General features: G+C 41.8%; 1 protein-coding gene across 3 annotated transcripts in view; it reads right to left on the bottom strand.

Moving 5' to 3' along the window:
• RNF128 (ring finger protein 128) overlaps positions 1-15,560 on the bottom strand; it is a 79,467-nt gene that overhangs the window by 40,636 nt on the left and 23,271 nt on the right. The window contains exon 1 of one of the 3 annotated variants that reach the window (XM_044763955.2): positions 8,599-9,353. The exons of 1 other annotated variant lie outside the window; for it this stretch is intronic. In XM_044763955.2, coding sequence (XP_044619890.1) covers positions 8,599-9,337 — 739 coding nt within the window. In that variant the 5' untranslated portion in view covers positions 9,338-9,353. Of the gene's footprint in view, positions 1-8,598; positions 9,354-15,560 lie in introns of those variants that run through there. One more of the 3 variants, XM_014854656.3, reaches the window with a different exon arrangement.

Genomic DNA, 15,560 nt, shown 5'->3' with positions numbered 1-15,560 from the left:
TACACAGCTGCACACTCTAGTTGCAGGTTTAAATTCTTATACTAGTCTATAAATCATTTCTATTATCACATATGCTTTGTTCCTGCTGTTGCTATAGTCACATTATTAATGCTTTATTTAGGATTTATGAACACTATTAGAGTATTTTGTTTTTGTTTTTGTTTTTAATGGAATACATTGGTTTTTTAAAAATAACTTTTTTTTAGGGGCTGGCCCCGTGGCCGAGTGGTTAAGTTTGCGCGCTCCACTGCAGGCGGCCCAGTGTTTCGTTGGTTCGAATCCTGGGCGTGGACATGGCACTGCTCATCAAACCACGCTGAGGCAGCGTCCCACATGCCACAACTAGAAGGAACCACAACGAAGAATATACAACTGTGTACTGGGGGGCTTTGGGGAGAAAAGGAAAAAATAAAATTAAAAAAAAACTTTTTTATTACAAGTGCAAAACACATTCACTACGGGAAATTCAGAAAACGCAGAAAAATAATAATGAAGAGAACAATAAGCACCCATAATTCCACCACCAGGCAAAACCAAAGTTAACATTTTGGTGCATTTTCTTTTTAAAAGCTAAGACTTTTTAGTTGTAGGCAGCATTTAACCAAGCTACTTCAACATTTTATCTGAAATGATAAGGATTAATATCTTGAGAGAAACATATACGTAAACAAGTGAGTTCTAGTACCATCTTCTTTCAAAAAAGTCAAAATAAGTAGGGTTAACTCAAAATCATTGATTTGTATCTAACCTGAGCATTCAAGCATTAAAACCAAGTAAATCACGACTAGGCTCTGAACCTAACACCCTCCATCAAGTCAGGCATGAGTCACCAAACTTTTTTTTAGAAAGAAATCAATATTGTTAACCAGCCTATGGATAAATTCAAGCAGTAACTATATGCCATGATGTAGAGAAGGACAATACATACAGCCAAAAGAGAAAAAGACAGACTAGGGAATGGAATAATAACAAAGAGTCCTTGTGCTCTGCTTTGCCCATAGGGCTCCAAAGCGAGTGTTAACAGCAAAATGTGGTAACTCTGAATTGGCTTAGTAGCTGCATCAAACAGTGCATGCACTCTGTTCTTGGAAATAACTCCCTACAGTATGCAGCTGAGCATCACCACAGTAACTAGCTCCAATGTAGTGAAGGAGACTGTTTCTGCGGGTGACTGGGCTCCCACCACATGTCCCAAGAGGTCACGCCCTCAGGAGACAAAGTTGACAATTGTGCTGCTTCAAAAATTCTTTATCCTGGGGTGTGAGGTAGTCTTCTAGGGTTCTGGTACTGTTCTGTTTCTTGATCTAGGTGCTGGTTACGCAAGCGTGTTCACTTTCTGAAACTTCACTGAGCTATACACTAATGATTTCTGTACCTTTTTGGTGCGTACGTTATACTTCCATAAAGTATACATGTACAAAAATTATTCATCCCTACGCAATATTTGTGGTACCCTATCAAGTAAACTTTCGGGAAAACCCCAACAATAGTTCACAGCTTAGTGGCCATCACGAAAAAGAAAAGCCATATTAAGCAATGAGGTGCCACTCAACCAAGAAACAAGGAAACTGGGAGCAAACCATTTACGACAAAGACATCACCTGGAGGAATATTTTGGGAGAAAAGGAACTAAAGCACAAATGGCGATCAAACCTTTCAAAAAACCAAAGCCACAACAGGCAGTGTATATGGGTTACACCTGATCACGTTTATGGCTAGTAAGCATACTTTTACATAAAGCTCTGTGGAGCGTATTTTTGTTTTAAATGTTCCAATTCACACCCCTCCCTGTCTCCATTTCTGTACTTCCTTTCTGATAATTAATGGAAGAGAAGCTCAATCCTCGCCTCCCACTCAAAAACCACTACATTCAACTTATAAGAGAACGCTCTATGTTTAATTACATGGGGAAATGCTTACGACAACAAGCAGGTTACAAAACTGTATATACAGTATATAATTAGAATTCTTTAAATAAGATATATGCACAGCTAAAGAAGAAAATGACAACAAAACACCCCAAAATGCTAAAATAGTCATATCTATGAAGTTTGACATTTTCCTTTAAATTGTCTGTGTTTTTTTAATACCAGAGTAACACTCATGAAAAAATAACCATTATGATAAAAGTAGGATACAAAACTATACCTATACATAGAAAGAGAGACAAAAAGGAATAGTAATGGTACATTAATGATGCTATCTTTGCGTTGTGGAATTATGTGTATTTATTTTTAGTTTTATACTTTTATGTATTTTCCTAGTTTTCTGCAAGAAGCATGACTGATTAATTTTATAATCAGAAAATAACTTAGAAAATATCTTTCATACTCTCCTCTATTTCCTCCATTTAAGCCTGGGAACAGAGATCATATATGGCATTCTGTATAAGATAACATACATCTTCTAGGGACCAGGGAAACAAAGTTCTTTATGTGCTTAGAAAGATAATTTTGGGCCGGCCCGGTGGCACAGTGGTTAAGTATGCATGTTCTGCTTTGGCGGCCCAGGTTTCCCTGGTTCGGATCCTGGGTGTGGACCTATGCACTGCTTGTCAAGCTGTGCTGTGGTAGGCATCCCACACATAAAAAAATGGAGGAAGATGGGCATGGATGTTGGCTCAGGGCCAGTCTTCCTCAGCAAAAAAGAGAAGGATTGGTGGCAGATGTTAGCTCAGGGCTAATCTTCCTAAAAAAAGAAAAAGAAAAGAAAAACAATTTGCTCATGATGCTATATTTCTTTTTCCTTTTTTTAAAAAAAAGGTTTTTGTGTTATGGATTTCCACATTCACTGACTTGTTCAGTGGAAGGATTTTCATTGGAGACATAAATTGAATGCTGGTGCAAATCAAGTTTTCAAAACATCAAACAAGTAATATTTTTTTCTTACCTAGGTCATTTTGCCATTAAAAATCCATAAATGGGCCCATGATGGTGATCATCATAAAAATTAGAGAGCTTGCAATTTGAAGCATTTGTACACTCTTATTCTTCCTACTTTACCTTAATTATTTTGTATATTCAGGCAAGAAGCACAGTACCTGGCATAAAGTAGACCCTTGATAAATGCTCAGCGAATTGAATTTCAATCCCCTTCCGTTAGATATTTAATAGTGAATCTTACGACAGTTTGGCGTTCTTGGGTATTTAGGGCAACTCAACAAGCATTTCCAGAGCACATACAGTACAAAGGTTCCTATGGGGAATATGAACATTAATAAAACATTAAAATTATTACAATCTGGTAAGAAGGTAAAATATATAAGCAAATACCTACCAGTAAAATGCAGAAAGTACTATAAAAGATGGAGTGCTATGGGAACAAAGAGAAGAGACTATTATGGTTTGTTGTGGGCTGTGTTGGGAAGAGGAAAAGAAGGAATTAAGAAAAGCTTCAAAGACGAGGAGGCATTTCTGTTGGATTTTGAAGGATGAGGAAGCTTTTGTCCAGCAGGGCTGGGCAGAAAAGGGTATGTAGGCAAAAGCAGAAGTACGAGCAAAGGAATGATAATGGGAAAGGATAGAGAATGTTTAGATATCAACATGAGAGAGAAGAAGCATATAAAACTTCAGAAGTAGGTTGGGACTAGATTATTAAGAGTCTTGTATGCCATGCTGGAAAACACAGTCTAAACTTTATAAGTAACGGGCTTTTGAGTAATGGCATGTACAGTATGTGATCAGAGCTGTGTTCCAGTGTCATTGTGGAAGAACTGGAGGAAAGAAATGACTGGAGACAGGGAGACCAATTAGGAGGCTAAGCATTTGTTCCCATGAGAAGACCTAGGAACTGAAGGCAGGGTAATAACAGTTGCAAGGGAGAAAGGGACATATGTGAGAAGACAAAGTGATTGAATCAGCTAGATGTGGCAGTTACTTATTGCAGGGAGAATGTTGGGGCCTGGGTGTGAATGCAAGGAAGAAGAGATATTAGCTGAACGAATTGATGAAATAACAGAAATGAAACAAAAGAAAGGCAAGAGAAGCAAAAGAGTTCTTGGGAAGTTCAAAGGAGTGGCCAACAGTATCAAATACAGTACTGCAGATAGCAAAAAGGATGTATCTGGAAAAGGATTTTGGAATGGGATTTTACAGGGTAAATCATCACCACCCAATTTCTTCTCATCCTCTTTTGAACTACTCACTCTACTAAAAAAGTTATTTTCTAAGTCAACATCCTAGGAAAAAAACAGAATAAAAACTAATGTCAAGTAATTGAGAAGGAACTCAGTGGTGATAAATCAGTGTAAAATACTATCCCAAAGTCCTTTGTAAATGGAAAGAAGATTGGTAGCTTGAGGGAGAAGCAGTTATCTGAGAAAAGAATGACAAACACAAGTGGGCTAAAAGATCATTTTCTTGTAAGGAACTCAGTCTACTCACTCTCTTCCTAAAGGGTTAAAATTAGGATTTCAGGTAATGTGGACTTTTTTTTTTAAAGATTTTTTATTATTTTTTTTCCTTTTTCTCCCCAAAACCCCCCGGTACATAGTTGTATATTCTTAGTTGTGGGTCCTTCTAGTTGTGGCATGTGGGACGCTGCCTCAGCGTGGTTTGATGAGTAGTGCCATGTCCGCGCCCAGGATTCGAACCGACTAAACACTGGGCTGCCTGCAGCAGAGCGCACGAACTTAACCACTTGGCCACGGGGCCAGCCCCTAATGTGGACTTTTAATTACTCCAGGCTATTCATTTTCAAATGTTGTACTATAAACATAAGATCCAATTTTCATTTTCTAAAATACATTTAACTATCTTAACTGTGATAAAAAAAATTATAGTAGCTTCCTATATGCCAGGCACTGTGTTAAACACTTTATCTGTATTATCTCATTTAATCCTAGCAACCTTATGAGGCAAGTTTATTATTATGCTCATTTTACACAGGAGAAAACTGAGACTTAGAAGAGTAAAATAACTAGTCTAAGAATTTAAAATATAGTAAACAGCAGAGTCCAACCTCTTAATATGCTCTACTGCCTTTCAACAATCTCTAGCTTTTTTTTATACAAGGCAACTGTTTTATATATCAAAATATATCCCATTGGAGACCACCAAATCATGAATTTCAACTGCTTGGTTCATTCACTTTCTTACAGCCCTCAGGAATAATGCTTCTCCTGTCGTCCCTCTGAATGTTTCAAGTTCTTGTAAATGTGTCACGGAGTATGAAGGTTGCAGCTCTGCACAGGTCTTTCAATAAATTCATGCCTGCACATGTTGACTCAAGAAAATTGTACAAGCGAGTACCTACACCACTTCAACCCGTGGGCTGTGCTCAATTAGCGTGCAAGGCTCAGGCCCATCTGCTTAGCAAAAGCACAACAGGTATTTGCGCAATAACAAGAACATGAGTAACGTGTCTCATCGTGACAATCCTACATTTTCGATGGCTTTAGTGCTTACTCTAAGTTTTTGCTGCTGCTTCTCATCTGATCTTCATATTTAAGATAAGAAGTATGAATAGTGATCAAACTTTGAAACCAAAATTTTCTAATTTTCCTCCAGGTTTCTTGATGAATTTGATTGAAAAATACCCACAGATTGCAAGACAAGCTGTTAATAAACATCCATCATTTGCAATTATTAATCTATGGGAATCATAATTTTCTGGAAACTTTGCAGCCAAAATAATATACAGAAATAAACTGTATGGGTTGATGCAAGGCTACAACTACCTTTTGTGAAATTTTGGTATACATAAAAGCAGCCTCATTTTCGTAATTGATTTCTCTTATATAGTAGAGTTTCTCTCCAATAAACAAAAGTTTTAAAACAACTGGTCTAAACCAGTTGGTTCTGTTAACTTGAAACAAATGGGTCTTCATGGTCACAGGACTGTGGATTGGTGAGAGTGTGGACGCTCAGCACAAACTCAAACGAAGGACAAACAATTCAAGCGCAGGCCCCTGTGAGAGCGGGTGAAGAGAGATTTTTGTAAACAAAGATGACAGCAATGGCTTTTCCACATTTAGTGGCCCTTGTGTCATTCATGGGAATATAAATTGAGTTAATCAACACTTAAACCTCAGTTCTACCTCTCTGCCACTAAGATCCAAGATAAGTCATTTTTGACCAGAGATTACAGTGAATCCCAGGATTCCTCTCAGGAATGAGCAGAGCAAACATACAGCACTTTGCAAACAAATATTCAACAACACACATGGATGAAATGCAGAGTGATTTTTCCCCTGTGTTGAAAAGTAGTTTCTCCAGGAATTCAAGCGGGGGAAGGTGATTCCATACCTCAAGTCACTAGCTAGCTATTTTAGCTAGGCAGTCAAAAGGTGAACTTTGCTACAGTCATCATCTCAGATAATATTAAATTTTTAAAGTACCAAACTATATTTCTGAATGTAGTTTAATTAAGTGATCAAAGTTTAGGGCTTTATTTCTATATAATATCCTGAAACAAAACAGCCATGATTACACTCCCAGTGTATTCATGTCTTTAAACTGACCGTTGCATAAGCACATATTTGTAAGATGTAATTCTTGCACCTTGTTAGCAGTAACCTATTATAAAAACTAACTTTAATTGAATGTTTATTATCTACTAAATTGTTTACATGTTATCCTTAATAATCATAGTCATGTAAATATCATCTCCATCTTACAGATGGGGAATCTGAGATCCAGTCAAGTTAAATAATCTGACCAAGGACACAAAGCTATTGTGTGGTAAACCCAGAGTTTGATTCCCATCCTTGACTACGATGCCTGTGCTTTTCCTAGTACACCCTGCTGCCTCTTAATAAAGCATAAGATGTATGTAGAGTGCCTGGAATACAGTGGAAGCTCAACAAAAATTACTTTTCTTGTCCCCCAAAATTATCAGATGAATAGAAGCTTATATCCTTAACAGAAGAAGGAGGAAAGCAGTCTAAATAGGAACTCTCTAATTAAAGAGTACTCTTCAATTCCAAATCACTCATGCAAATGAGTGGAGGAGACAAAGTCAAAGCCTTGCATTTAGGCAGCCAATTGAAACGTAAGGACTTGAAAATTTACCAAGTCCTTATTCTTCATCTTTATTAGCCTTTAAAAAGTAATTTCATTCTAATCAATGAATTGTCAAGCAAGAGAGATACAGTTGCTCCTTTAATCAATACAGAATCTAAGAATCACAGCATTTTAGGGCTGGAAGGGATCTTCGAGTTCATCTAGTTCACTTTGTCTCTGCACACTCTGCCAACTTGGTCTCCACCTTCCTATCTCTATACTATCATCTGACCAGGGAGTAACTTGTACAAGGTCACAAAGCTGGTAGAGGCAAAGAAGGGACTAAAAAAACTGAAATCTCCTGAGTTCCAGTTCAGCACTCTTTCCATCATGCCACCCAGTCACTCAATGCAAGTGCCCTCTAGGTAGGGCCAGATATACTGTTTTAAGAAAAACACAAAACCTCTAGTAGTTAAATAAGCAGATCCATCTCTCCAGTGACTAGTAAAAGGTTAATCCTAGTAGCCAGCCTTTACTGAGAAGGATGATGTGTTCAACTCTTTTTACAGGCGTCACTTCATTTCATCCTCAAGGCAAACCTGTGGGAGTAGTTCTTTCTTAGTTCTTTCCCATTTGATTGATGAGGGAACCCAGACTCAAAGACTTCAAATAAGTTCCCTAAGGTCACAGGACTAGTAAGCACTGGAACCGGAATTTAACCAACGTCTGACTTGAGGCCCAGCTCTCCACAACTATGATATACTGCTATTATGTGTCTCTTCCTTTTGCTTCAAAAATGTTTTTCTTTGTCCTTTAGGGCTTAGGATTACTATACACATGGCATGGACATGTAATCACAAATAGGGAGAAGGTTTCTGGAAGGATAACTAAAGAGGGAAAAATAGTAACCCACATCATTTCCATCAATTTAAGACCTATTTTGACTACTTTCTCCAAAGTCTAGGCCTTTGCTACTCTCATGCATAGACCTCTTCTTTTTTCAACACTTATCACCTGTTTTGCCACTCCATAACCTAAATCAGATCTTTCAAAAGCAAACGAAAGCACTGATACCAGCAATGACACGGGACCTGAGACCCCTGGGCAGAGAACAGCCCAAGAGCTAAGCAAAGTTTCCACCTAAACTGCAATGAGGTTAACAGGGCACAGTAACACAATCTTGTACCTGATACTAGGAAACAGGGAGAGAAAAACAGGGAGAGAGGAGGGAAAAATCTGCTGCGGGCCTGAGGCTGTTAAACAGGAAAAGAGCGAGGAAGGGATTTCCAGGCAGCCTTCGCAATTCTATCATTTCAAAGCCATTGCCCACCACCAATTAATCCGGGGCTAGGCAGCCTTGTGAAACACCGGGAAAAGGCGACGCAAAGAGCCCAAACAGTCCTCCAGCTGCCAGCCTCCGCACTCCGTTTGTCTTACCGTTTCCTACCAGAGAGGCAAATTCTGAAAGATTTTTCCACCCAACCCCCACGCAGGGTGAATCTCCGGGAGGAGAGGACTCTGCCTCCCTCGGTAGGGACAGAAAGGGCACTCGTTTTCCTTCGAAGCAAGGGGATAGGGGGAGGACAGAACTGAGAAAAATAAGAGAAACTGGCCTTGGCAGGGGTTTGATGGGGCGCATTTCAGCAGCTGCACTCACCCGGGTGAGACATGGGGATGACCTCATTGCGGGTCCCCGGGAAGTTAAAGATGACGGCTCCAGACGCCCCTCTCTCGTAAGCCAAATGGATCTTGTCTGCGAAGGTGCAGCCCCCGCCGCGCTGGATGAGGGCCAACCAAGACACTTGCACGGCGTTTCCCCAGTCCCCCGGGACCGTGGGGACCGTGAAATTCGTGTGTGGGTTACAGGCGTTGAGCGCCCCCGGCCCGTCCGGCGGCACCAGAACCCCCGCCACAGGCTCGAGCGGCGAATCCTGGCCGTACACGCCCTCCTCGCTCAGCTCCCACACGGTGCGGTTCACTCCGGTGTGCGGAACCCGCCAGGACACGTTGAGGTACGCGGTCCACACTGCTTCGGCTCCTCGGGAGCCGGGGGCATGCGGACTCAGAGCCAGCAGGAAGCACCATGCCAGCAATCGAGAAAAGCCGCAGCCACCTCGGCAGAAGACCCCGGCCCCGGGCGGCGGCCCCATGGTGCGCGCGTTCTGCGGTTCCCTAGGGCCCCTGGTACGCGCCCTCCTTGCTCTGGTCAGGACCCCGGCCTCCGCCAGGTGCGCGCCAGGTGGGGCGGGGGCGGGGAGAGACGGGCGCGCGCGCTGAGCTGGGTCGGAGCGAGAGGCACGTAGCGCGGGGAGAGAGGTTGCCGCAGATGCAGCTCTTCGCAGTTCCAGTCCTCTTTGCCACTGCTGCGGCCGCGTCGGGCTCGGGGGCTTTAGCATGAAGCTCCGCCCAGACGACTGGGGGTAGAGGTGGCTGGGAGGGAGGAAAGGACACTGCAGGATCCGCCTCTTAAAAGGGTAACAGGATGGGCAGGCATTAGAGTAGGATCTGAGGCGGTGTGGCCAGGTGTGTCGCGTCGTTTTATGAAAAATGGACGAGCAAGGAACTAGAGAATATGAGAACATAAAAGCTCTCTTGTAGGATTCGAGTCCGTTTTGAATTGCAAGAATACATTTTTCCCTCCTAACACTTGCCTAAAGGGCGTTTCAGGCTTAAGGTGCCAGAATGTGAAAGTACTTCTAAAAAGCGCAGATCCGAAGGGTCTGAGTCGTAGTAAAGAGAATTTGGGTAAGTGGGTGGTACTAGGGGCAGGCTGATTACTGAGTCTCTAAAGGAGGGGGAGGGGCAGGAAGAGCGCGTTACCTTTTCTTTTCCTTTATACCTTTCTCCTTTCCTGCTCCAAATAAGCGTCATACCTGTGTATTTTCTTCTTACCCTTACCCCATACTAAATATACTGCATCAGATGCCCCTTCTAAAAGTAATCGTAGTCCTCAAAAGAGAATTACCATTTTCACACACCTCAGAACTGAGCCTCTTTTCCTCTTCCACAAATCAGGTTTACCAAAATGGATATGTCTGCGCCATTCATGACCTTAACTACATAATCTTTCTTGATTTTCCACTAACTAAAAGGAGCCTGATCCACCTTGGCAGTTCACTCATGGAACTATTGCATTATGATTTCTCCTTAGTTTAAGTGCACAATTTTTTTTTTGAGGAAGATTAGCTCTGAGCTAACATCTGCCGCCAATCCTCCTCTTTTTGCTGAGGAAGACTGGCCCTGAGCTAATGTCTGTGCCCATTTTCCTCTACTTTATATGTAGGACGCCTACCATAGCATGGCTTGCCAAGTGGCGCCATGTCCACACCCAGGATCGGAACCAGCGAACCCCAGCTGCCAAAGTAGAACGTGCGCACTTAACCGCTGCACCACCGGGCCAGCCCCAAAGTGCACAATTTTTATCTATGCTGTCACTTATTACATTTTAAATATACATTGGATTAAACTGAATTAATATACCCTCTGTCTAACAGTTGTGGATAACTTTTGGCCTGGGGGAAATTACTTCTCTGTGCCTAGGTTTCTTCATCAACTGTAGAATGGGGATAACAGCAGAGTTATCATAGAGTTGTTCAGATGATTAAATGAGTTTATCCATGTAAAGCGCTTAGAACAGTGCTTAGCAGAGTGTAAACACTGTATCTGTTAAGTACTATTATCATTAAACAGGTACAGGGACCCAATACTTTTAAAATAATCTTAAAGTTGTTACTTTGAGGTAATAATCAGAGAAAATGATATTCAGGATGTTCAGTTTTAGCCATCTTTTCAGTCCAAAGAAATATAATTTACTTTGTCCAGCCAAACAGTTGTTAAATTCCTGATCAGTCACTCCCCTCAGTTCCTGGCTCAACATTTACTTAATCAATATTATTCCCAAAGATTAAGCATGGGACAGTTCTGCACTTGATACTCTTATGACTTGAGAGAAGCCTAGAGGAAAATCAATAACATAACCAAACAGCACGTGGAATCCAAGTAGGTGGGCAATTCTGTGGAACATGAACCCTAGGTATTGAAAGGGACTTTAGAGGTCAAAGCGGGTATATGGGGCTGATAGCATGGCACCCCCAACTGCTGATGATGTTAATCTTTGAGACAATAATGACCTAGAGGAAAAGAAAAGGGTAGGATCAGCCATCTCCAAGAAATGGTACAATTCTAGAAATTGTCTGAATTTGTTGGTGAAGAACACTCAAAATTCAGTCAATAACACCTGCATGACAACTATATTGTACTTTGAAGAAACAATGTGTTCAAAAGAGATAATTTATAGGATATCTGCAAAACTCAAGTTTGGAGAGACGTCTGTTAATAGTCATTCATTCTTTTCTTAAACAAATATTTTGTACATCTACTATATGCCAGTCATACACTAAGCATTGAAGTAAAAAATCAAATAAGACATTAACTCTGCACTCAAAAAGCTCATAAATTAGCTTTGATGACACAAACAAGCCAACTGATAATTGCAGTATAGAGTGCTATATGTATATAGTGTGAGTGCTATGATAGAGGTGTGCAGAGGGCAGTAGTGGATAACAGAGAAGAGGAACCTAATCCAGACTGGGAAGTAAGGAAAAGCATCACAGAGAAAGTTCCACCTGTGCTGAGTTTTAGAGGGTCAGCCTTTCTCTGCAGAGAACAATACAAGGAAAGGCATTGAGGCATGGAGCTGAAAATGTGGGGAAACAAGTACTACAGGATCTATAAATATAAAACGATTGGAACTCAGAGTACAAGCAATAAAGTATAGAGGTACACAGGTTCAGTTCTTGAGAGTCCTTCGGGTAAAGGTAGGGAGTTTGGACTTTATCCAAAAGCAAGGAGTAACATAATCAGGGCTTAAGCAGGGAGTAATATAATCAGATCTGCATTTCAGAGATCATTATGGCTTCTCTGTGGATGATAGATCGGAGAGGACAAGAGTAGAAGCAAGGAGCCCAGACAGAAGATGTTGGGAGTGCTCCAGGTGAGAGATGAAGGTGGCCTGGACTAGACAGGTAGTGGAAATGAAGAGAAGTGGACAGATTGGGACTGTATTTTGGGGATAGAATCAACAGGACTTGTTTGGGGGATAAAAGAAAGGGAAGAGTTAGAAATTGCTCTGAGGTTTTTGGCTTGGAAGACTGGATAGCACTTAATTGGGAGGAGGGTTTTAAATGTGTAGAGAGGGTAGGAGGAGAGATGAGTTCAGTTTAGACATGTTGATTTTGAGGTACCTGTGATGTAACTAGGTAGAACTGTCTGGTAGGCAGTTGGATTTTCTGATTACTGAATACCTACTAAGCTCAAGACACTGGAGGGGCCGGCCCAGTGGCGCAGCGGTTAAGTGTGCACGTTCCACTTAGGCAGCCAGGGTTTCACCAGTTCAGATCCCGGCTGGGGACATGGCACCGCTTGGCAAACCATGCTGTGGTAGGCGTCCCACGTATAAAGTGGAGGAAGGTGGGCACAGATGTTAGCTCAGGGCCGGTCTTCCTCAGCAAAAAGAGGGGGATTGGCAACAGTTAGCTCAGGGCTAACTTCCTCAAAAAGAAAAAAAGACACTGGAGAGGTGTGGGTATACAGAAACAAACAAAAAAAAACAGTCCCTGCCCTCAAGTCAGAGAGGCAAACAGAAAATAACATACAGTGTAATAAATGATAGGACTAAGAAAAGCATAGGGTACAATGGCAACCTGTGTGTGGCTGACTCTTTAAGAACAAATAGAGTTAATCAAGCGAAGAGAGTAAGAACAGTCAGGCATAGGCAATAGTATATTACACGAGAACACCAGGGAACATTCAGGGAACTAGCATTCGGTACTTATGTATGGCTGGGATGTAAGTTGCAAAGGGGGAACCAAGGGAAGTGAAGGTGGTCAAGCAGGTTGTGCCAGAACATGAACAGTTTAGAAAACTATGTTAGAGTGTGGACTCAAGACACATGCACACACATGCATGCACACACACACATACATATAAAGTAAATACAGCAAAATGATAATTGTTGAATCTAGATGGTGGGCATATAGGTGCTCACTGTACTATTTTTTCAACTTTCCTCTATATTTTAAACTTTTTGTAATGATGAGTTTAAAATTGTGAATTTATTTTGAAGTCAGTGGAGCAAATGAATGATTTATCAAAGCTAGGCTTAAATCGATCATCTGAATTGTATGAGGGCAAGACAGGAGGCAGAGAGACTATTGAGGAAGCTAGCATCCCCAGTACTATTGTGGAGGTCTAGCCCAGTTGTAGAGATGGAAATATCAGACTATCATAGTTGATGACATAGACCATTAAAATCATCCTATGAACTCCCCTTGCCACAAGCCCATCCTCACCAAGCAACCCTTCTTATTATCATTTAGCTCCTCAGGTAAATATGCCTACAGGGAGATAATGCCCTCATCAGCAAACACTAGTATCTGGTCCACTTGGAAGTTATTCTTCTCATTATAAATTAATCAATTGGCGTTCTGGCTTATATATTGGTCTCTTGTGAATTTGGTTAAGTATGAGTCAGTCCCCAGGAGCCCAGTCTCTGTTTCTACTACCAATCAAATTTCAAAGCTTGCAGAGCTAAGAACCAGACTGTAGATTATGACTGCATCAGAGTCCTTCCACTCTACAGAGATTTGTCTGGGTAGCCCTCTGGCTTTCCCTAACCATATTCCCTCCGTCTTGCTGTGATTTCTTTTCAAACTGCAGCAGAGCCTTGCTGCTAAGATTGAGGTCTGCTGATTGGGAACTTCAGCATCATCAGGGAGCTCGTGAGAAATGAAGGATCTCAGGTCCTGCCCCAGACCTGCTGAATCAGAATCTGCATTTTAACAAGCTCCCCAGGTGATTTGTACACACATATAAGTTCGAGAAGCCCTGGGGTAGTCTAGAGAATTCCTGCTGGGTAGCCAGCAGCCAGCCTCTGCTTGAACACACCCTGTGTCAGGGCTTACTACCTCAAAAAGCATCACATCCTGAGTAGTGCTACACTTTTCTTACTGGAAAGTTCATATAAGTGTAGTTTGACGTTGCTTCAGTCCTTCCTCCTCCTTCCACCCAACTCTTCCAGTCTCAGGTCCCCAGAGTTTCCATGCTACTCCCTGGCTGTATCGCTACCCCACCAGGGCCTTTGCTTGGAGCAGTTTCTCTGTACCAGACCGTACCGTATTCCTGACCCTCAAGCCAAATGTACTAGTCCTAGATGTATTCTCCCAGTCTCCTACTGTCCCTAAGGCTAATAACAGCTCCTGTTCATTGGGCATTTACTATGTGCGTTACATGCATCATCTCATTTGATCACCACAACCATCCATTATTATCCCCATTTTCAGAAGAGGAAACTGGCTCAGAGAGAATTAGTAACCTACCTAAGCTCATATAGCTAGTTACAGAATCAGGATTCCAACGCAGTTCTGACTCTTAAGTATTAATAGCCGATAATGACTTAGTGTCTTCCCCCTGGAGAGTGGCATTTGCATTTTAACATTGCTTTATACCAAAAAAAAAAAAAAAAACGTTCAAGTGAAATGTTTCTTGTATGCATTTCAGGCACTGTGTGACCAGTGAGGGAGATATATTTGGGCCAGGAGCCTTTCTGAATTCCTCAAATCCTCCCACAAAGGCTAGCCCTGCCAAATATTTGTATCAGCAATACTGAACGGAAAGCTGCCCTGAGCAGTGTACTATCGAATGATGAACTGATAAACAGAGCAGCATTCTGCAGAAGCAACAGCAGGGCACCACTGTGGCCGATTAAGTTTCCAATCACACTGAGTTTCTGCAGAGGCAAAGAGATGGATGATAGTGTTGAGCCTTTAATTTGTCTGCAAGAAATGAGACGTCGCATCTGGCTTCTTACCATTAAACAAATGGCACAGTACCATCTGGGACAACTAGTGTCCTGGCATCTAAGTGATGCCATGGCTATACAGCTCGACAGTAGAGGTGTAGGGAACGTGTAGAGAAGGGATGGCAACAAATTTCCAATCTAGGCGGCTGTTCTATGGATAGAAAGAAGAAAACGGTGGGGTATGGAGAGAGTGAACAGCCAAACAAAACAAAACGAAAAGCCCAAAATGTGATGCTGCAGCATACTTTCAAATAATATGACATCACTTGCAAATACAGGTAAACCTCAGTCAGCTCAAGTGGGTATACAGCCATCAGAAAATAGAGGATTTTTTCAACAAAGCTTTCATGCACTCAAAGAAAAGACAGAATTTCAGAGAGGGGCTTTACTACAGTAAGTGTGCTATATCTGAAACTAAGAGCAGTCTTCTCATATCCATACCAATAATAGCTACCACTGAGAGCCTACTATGGGCCAGGTATGTTATACCTATAAGTATTATATGCTACATCTTACAGAGGAAGAAATGGAGGCTCAGGTTAAGTAACTTGCTGAGGTCAGCTATGATAACTGAATGACAGAATTAGAATTTGACCCCACGTCTTAGTACAAAACTACACTCTTCCCATTATATCGCTTTCCACTCTGTACAACTCTACCTCCAAAAATAGAGGTAGGAGGGGCCGGCCCAGTGGTGCAGCGGTTAAGTTCGCATGCTCCTCAACAGCGGCCCTGGTTCGCAGGTGCGGACCCGGGTGCAG

The sequence above is a fragment of the Equus asinus genome, chromosome X, assembly GCF_041296235.1.
Source record: "Equus asinus isolate D_3611 breed Donkey chromosome X, EquAss-T2T_v2, whole genome shotgun sequence".
Lineage (NCBI taxonomy): Eukaryota > Metazoa > Chordata > Mammalia > Perissodactyla > Equidae > Equus > Equus asinus.
This window is presented reverse-complemented; position numbering and strand designations above follow the sequence as displayed.